This window comes from Eucalyptus grandis, chromosome 2 (assembly GCF_016545825.1).
Source record: "Eucalyptus grandis isolate ANBG69807.140 chromosome 2, ASM1654582v1, whole genome shotgun sequence".
In the NCBI taxonomy this organism is placed as follows: domain Eukaryota; kingdom Viridiplantae; phylum Streptophyta; class Magnoliopsida; order Myrtales; family Myrtaceae; genus Eucalyptus; species Eucalyptus grandis.
This window is the reverse complement of record NC_052613.1, coordinates 54,798,641-54,805,489: the sequence shown is the minus strand read 5'-3', so window position 1 is coordinate 54,805,489 and position 6,849 is coordinate 54,798,641. Positions and strand designations below refer to the sequence as shown.

Genomic DNA, 6,849 nt, shown 5'->3' with positions numbered 1-6,849 from the left:
GCCGAATGGTAGAATTTCTTAGAGATATAACTACCGAAGGAAAAGGTTTACAGCACTAAAAACGGAGTAAATAAAAGGAAGGTGTAGCCGGAGTTGGACATTATATTATTTGTTAATTGAGCAAGGCCAGTGGAACTTAGTGGAAACTGGCAAAAAGTTTTCACGTTTTCTTAAAAAAAAATTATGGCTGAGAAAAGCGTAGAACTCTATTAATGACCATCACTTCATCATTTCTCTTTCTGCATTATGATTAACTAAGAAATAGATGCCCCATTTGTTTCTTAAAAGATAAATTATTTAAAAAATATTTTCCTAAAAATGATTAATCATATTAATTATAAAAATGAATGAATGAAAACTATTTTCTTCATTCATAAAAATATTTACACTTAATGAAAATATTTTTCATTAACTTATTACTTCAAATTATATAAGCGATCATATTTAGGAAAATATTTTCTAAATTATTCATTTTTCGCGAAAAAAAAAAACAGAATTACTTGACCGTCCAATCTTGATTATATCATGCATTCTTGGATACTGCATTGAAATATAGCTTACCTCTCTTGGCTTTCATGTGTACACGACTGATCAACTTTAATAATATTTGTATTTTTTTTATTTTATTTTGGTACCTGTAACGTCAATGAATCTCGCGAATTTGGCAATCATTGGTTGCTTGTGTGAGCTCGCGCCCTGGAAGGTTATGAGAGAGTCCCCAAGTTGGGGCAAAGCGTGAATATACGAGTGTTAAGAGATGTCAAATTGCTTGCCTTTGACTCAGTCCTTGATCGGTTTTAAACTATCTGGAAAAGCTATTTTCTAAGGTTTTTGTTTTTGCGAATGTCGAAAGTTGCAAAGCACAAGATACACATACATATAGAAAATAAAAATGAGGGAAGGAGAGGACATAATGAATAAGAAACAAGAATTGACAGGTCAAAGACATGGATTAAAACTCAATTCAGACATGCTTTGTTGCTTGAAGTAATCATAAAATCATTGTCACTTAAGACTTATCAAATTGAAAAGTACATGTGGAAAAGAATGAAAATGATTGCTTCCATGTAAAGCGGATTGCCAAAGAATGGTATTATTCTTGCTCCAGTTTCCTGAACATTTGGAGGGGATCAAATTGCCGCCTAATAGTACCCCTTGGGAGGCGGAGGAGAACTGTAATAGTATGGTGGAGGAGGAGGTGACTTCACCGGAGGTGGTGGTGACTTGTAAATATAAGGCAGCGGTGGTGATGAAGAAGGTGGAGGTGGAGATTTGTAGTAATAGGGAGGAGGAGGTGATTTTACTGGAGGTGGTGGTGATTTGTAGATATAAGGAGGTGGTGGTGATGGCGAGGGTGGAGGCGGGGACTTGTAGTAGTATGGGGAGGGGGCGACTTCACTGGAGGTGGGGGTGACTTATAGATGTATGGAGGCGGTGGTGATGGGGAAGGTGGAGGAGGAGATTTATAGTAATAAGGAGGAGGGGGAGACTTCACTGGTGGCGGTGGCGACTTATAAATGTAAGGAGGAGGGGGTGATGGTGAAGGTGGTGGAGGTGATTTGTACACATATGGAGGAGGTGGCAAGGGTGAAGGAGGTGGGGGGACTTATAGACATACGGGAGTGGGGGAGATGGGGATGGTGGTGGAGGAGATTTGTAAACATAAGGAGGTGGTGGTGAAGGGGATGGTGGAGGAGGTGACTTGTAGACATAGGGAGGTGGAGGTGATGGCGATGGCGGCGGTGGCGATTTATACACATAAGGAGGTGGTGGTGAAGGGGATGGTGGTGGGGGAGACTTGTAGACATAGGGAGGTGGGGGTGATGGTGATGGTGGTGGAGGTGATTTGTAAACATAAGGTGGTGGTGGAGATGGTGAGGGTGGCGGTGGCGATTTATAAATGTAAGGAGGAGGGGGTGATGGTGAAGGTGGTGGAGGTGATTTGTACACATATGGAGGAGGTGGCAAGGGTGAAGGTGGTGGGGGGGACTTATAGACATACGGGAGTGGGGGAGATGGGGATGGTGGTGGAGGAGATTTGTAAACATAAGGAGGCGGCGGTGAAGGGGATGGTGGAGGAGGTGACTTATAGACATAGGGAGGTGGAGGTGATGGCGATGGCGGCGGCGGTGATTTATACACATAAGGAGGTGGTGGTGAAGGGGATGGTGGTGGGGGAGACTTATAGACATAGGGAGGTGGAGGTGATGGTGATGGTGGTGGAGGTGATTTATATATGTATGGAGGAGGTGGTGATGGAGAAGGCGGTGGGGGAGATTTGTAAACATAAGGTGGTGGTGGAGATGGTGAAGGTGGTGGCGGCGATTTATAGACATAAGGAGGAGGGGGTGATGGAGAAGGTGGTGGTGGAGACTTGTAAACATATGGCGGTGGCGGAGATGGAGATGGTGGTGGAGGTGATTTATAAACATATGGAGGGGGTGGTGAAGGTGAAGGCGGCGGTGGGGACTTGTAAACATATGGAGGTGGGGGAGATGGGGATGGTGGTGGAGGAGATTTGTAAACATAAGGAGGCGGCGGTGAAGGGGATGGTGGAGGAGGTGACTTGTAGACATAGGGAGGTGGAGGTGATGGCGATGGCGGTGGTGGCGATTTATACACATAAGGAGGTGGTGGTGAAGGGGATGGTGGTGGGGGAGACTTGTAGACATAGGGAGGTGGAGGTGATGGTGATGGTGGTGGAGGTGATTTATATATGTATGGAGGAGGTGGGGATGGAGAAGGCGGTGGGGGAGATTTGTAAACATAAGGTGGTGGTGGAGATGGTGAAGGTGGTGGCGGCGATTTATATACATAAGGAGGAGGGGGTGATGGAGAAGGTGGTGGTGGAGACTTGTAAACATATGGCGGTGGCGGAGTTGGAGATGGTGGTGGAGGTGATTTATAAACATATGGAGGGGGTGGTGAAGGAGAAGGCGGCGGTGGGGACTGGCAAACATATGGAGGTGGAGGAGATGGTGAAGGTGGTGGAGGTGACTTGTACACGTATGGAGGAGGTGGGGAAGGAGAAGGTGGTGGTGGAGACTTGTAAACATATGGAGGTGGAGGTGAAGGCGATGGTGGGGGAGGTGATTTGTAAACATATGGAGGTGGAGGAGATGGTGATGGTGGCGGTGGCGACTTGTACACATAAGGAGGAGGTGGGGAAGAAGAAGGCGGTGGTGGGGACTTATAGATGTAGGGTGGCGGCGGGGAAGGTGAGGGAGGTGGCGGAGACTTATAGAGATAAGGTGGATGCTCTTCATGTTCTTCATGTTTCGGCGGTGGCGGGGACCTGTAAAGATAATGAGGATGCTCTACATGTTTCGGCGTTGGCGGCGGGGGCGACGCATAGGTATAAGGCTCATAGCCAGCGGATACAATCGTGGCAATAAGGCAAAATGCCAATGCATGGAACAGTCGAGGCCAGTGCCTCGACCGGCTGGGGCTCCTCATTTGGTGTGGCGAATTCAACTCTGCTTCTAAATCGAGAAGCTGTAGAGTAGGTGATGAGAGGGAAGGTTATGTGCAAGCCTTTATATAGCGATCTCCACAATCCATAGTGGCAATTATTTACTCATTCTTCTCTTGAAACACCGATTAACAGGCTGGAGAGCGAAAAATATGTGGAAATCTGACCCAAAATCCAAAATATGTTATTGTCGTTTCTTTGAATAGTTGCTTGGTGGCTTTCCATGAAGGATCTCAGTTTCTGGCCATCTTGAGTGGCCGAGCGAACATTTCAAAGAAAGAGACTAAGAGAGAGAGAGAGAGAGAGAGAGAGAGAGAGTAGGTGAGGGTGCTGTACGGCTGGATCAAATAAAATTGATAAGCCCTAATATAGAAAAACGAAAATGGCGACGCGCTTCCCATAACGAGCGCTCTGAATTTTCCTCGCGATGACCAAGAGAGAAGACGTGATGCGAATAGAAGTCAAAAAAATGGCTATGGCCATTAGACAATGTGTGTATGTATGAACGTGTCTTAGTGAAGACTTGGCTCCTCTTTGCATGCTGGCCAAGGTTCGTCACGTTCAGCCACTTTCCAACTTGACAATAACTTAATCGTCACGATGGGATGTCTAGAACTTGTCCACATAGGTGAAGGTCCTACTGAAGTAGGTATACCATATTGGAGGGCCTTAGCCTTCCAGGTATAGAGAAGAGGATCGTCAAGCACTTCGCCATTGCCGGTGTGTGATTAGCAGAAGAGTTGATGATGACTTAGTGGAGAGGATGAGCGAGCTTTCGTGGGCTTCTAGAAGCTACAGAGGACGAAGGTTTTTGTTATCTCAACACTCAAACTTACTCGAAATATGGATGATCAATTTCAAGATAGGTCAATTCCTAATATGGAATCTAGAACTGAACAACTGACCTAGCCTAGCAAGGTCGATTTCCCATTTGTGGAACTAGAAGCTAGATCAATTGGTCCGGTCCAATCCTAGAGTTGGTCCAAAACCAGTGGTTTTTTCTTCTTTTGTTTCTTCTATTGCCTATAATTGGAAATTTCCCAATATTTAAAGGAAAAAAAAAGGTTTACTTCAAAATAAAAGATAAACATAATTAAGAAATCTTGACCGATCTATCAATCCAGTCCTAGTGATCCGACTCCTTAAGTGGAATCGGAAACCAGATCAGTTATTCCTAATTCCAAAATTTTGAAATCAAGAACCACTCAGAATTGACTAGCTTGATTTAATCCAGTTTTCAAATTGGACTCGGACCAATGCAAATCGCCAGCTTGGAATGTTATGATGTAACGAGTTTCAGTTGTTTAAGTTACCCAATGGAGTTAAACTTTTTCTAAGAGTTAGAGGTTTGTTGTGTGTTGAGTGGTCTCATTGGACTTGCATCTGTTTGTTTACCTAGGGAAAAGAAGATAATAATAATTATATGCGGGGAAGCTCATAATTGCATAATTGCATATTTACATAGGCCATCCAAGTTCGGTGGGATTACTTCGTCCTTAGCGATTATATTAGCGAATGTCTTATCTGGATCAGGTGGACTACGGGAAGGCTAATTACACATTAGCGAGACTAATAACAAATTATAGAGAATATGTCCCCATAATTCAACGATTAATATAGCCACTCATTGCATGTGCCTAGTTTTCTCCTTTACCCGGAAGTTTCAAGCCATTAAATTATGAACCGACGCCCGTGTATTTCAACAAATTTATGATTTCACCCGGTGAATAACACGCCAGAGTTGTTTCTATAGATGGAATTGCCAAGACAACCTAAATATAATAACGTAGTTTTTCTCCAATTTTATGGCAAGCACGCCCCATGTGATAACTGGGGAAAATAAGAAAAAGAGGAATTTCGAATCTTTATTTCCTAAAATATCAGGAACGAAAGTCAACGGGTGTCGGCGAAGATCGTTTTCTGTAAATGGTGAAAATTTTGCTTGTGACGGTATTATTTCTTATAGAGCATGATCGGACAGCACGTTACGTCAACCGGACAAGGCGTTTTATAAAATGGAAATTTATATAGTTTTGATGACAACTAGCAATGAATTACATATTTAATTAGTATGCTTTCTTTTTTTTTCTAGTATAAACGTGTTCAAAGCGGATAAAATAAGGTTTTTCCCATATGTTAATTGGACAATGAGATGGTTTCGATCTCCAGCTCTTGGCAGAGTCGATGCGATGCGCTGCGAGCAACCGTGTCAAAGTCAAACTAGGATGGCAAGTCAAACTAAGACTTGGATCGAAATTAAATGCCTTCGAGAAAATGATAAAGAAGGAAAAAGAAATATCTATAAATTAGATTAAAACATTGAATATTGCGTTGTACATGCAAGAGGGATGTGGCATTGTTCTGGCGTAGTTGACTAATTCATAAGGTTGTGTAGCGAAGCTCAAGTCACATGTTTGGGAACCAACTCCAAGTATCTAATTCCTAGTTTAATGTTATCACCTAACATCTGACATTGAAAGTCAAACCCATAATAATAATGCACGAGAACTCAAGTGAAATAAAACTATATAACTTGTAATTAAGCAGAACAATTTCGAAGAAAGACCGGTCCTTTAAGGCGGATCAAGAGAGGTCACTCGATATTGACCGTATCATATTCTTAATATGATTAAGCAATACAAAGAAGACATGCTCGTCCAAGATGCACTACTATAAATGACCCTATCTTAATAAACTCAGGAAACCTTAACCCCTGCCAATGATTTGAATGGTTTGCAAATGTATAATACATCTACATGTGGCAACACCTAGCTTGCAACCTATGTAACTTTTCTTCTAATTTTGTGAATACTCGTTTATTTTCATTATATTAGAAAAATGGCAACTGATTAATTTTTTATAAGAATACGTCAGGGGGTGAGTACACATTAAAATATGAACTTTGCAATGAAGAGACATTGACGGTGGATAAAAAATTATCCAATTTTTTTTATCATCCTATGAATAATTATCCTGAGTGATCAGCAGCTTATTACCGTCGGAAGTATATTGGTATTCATGCTTAGAGGTTGTAAGTGCATGATATAATAGGTTGGACTCAACCCAACTAAATTCAATTCGCTTACGTTTGAATCGCTGTTCAGATGGTGCACATCTCCAAAGCCTCATGGACTGGACCGCCCGTCCAGGTCAACGGTGGTTTCAAGTTTTGATTAGTTATATGGTTTTGGGACTTCTTTCTATAATTATTTTGGCCACTTTTTCCTAGGCTCTCAAAACTTATGCTGTTTTATCAGCATGTGATTTAATATTTTCACGATATTAACACCTTCATGTAAATTGAACTATGACCTAAGATTGAAGCCACTGTATAATTAGGGAGGTACGTAGGGGTTGGAAAGATATAACTCCTTCTC

The 6,849-nt window shown here is 42.4% G+C and overlaps 1 protein-coding gene across 1 annotated transcript; it reads right to left on the bottom strand.

Moving 5' to 3' along the window:
- Positions 1-931: 931 nt before the first annotated feature.
- LOC120290801 (extensin-2-like) lies at positions 932-4,187 on the bottom strand. The gene is made up of 3 exons (XM_039307230.1): positions 4,128-4,187; positions 1,903-3,495; positions 932-1,519 (listed from the first exon to the last, which is right to left on the bottom strand). The coding sequence occupies exons 1-3, from the start codon at positions 4,185-4,187 to the stop codon at positions 1,301-1,303; spliced, it is 1,872 nt and encodes a 623-aa protein (XP_039163164.1). The 3' UTR covers positions 932-1,300.
- Positions 4,188-6,849: the final 2,662 nt, after the last annotated feature.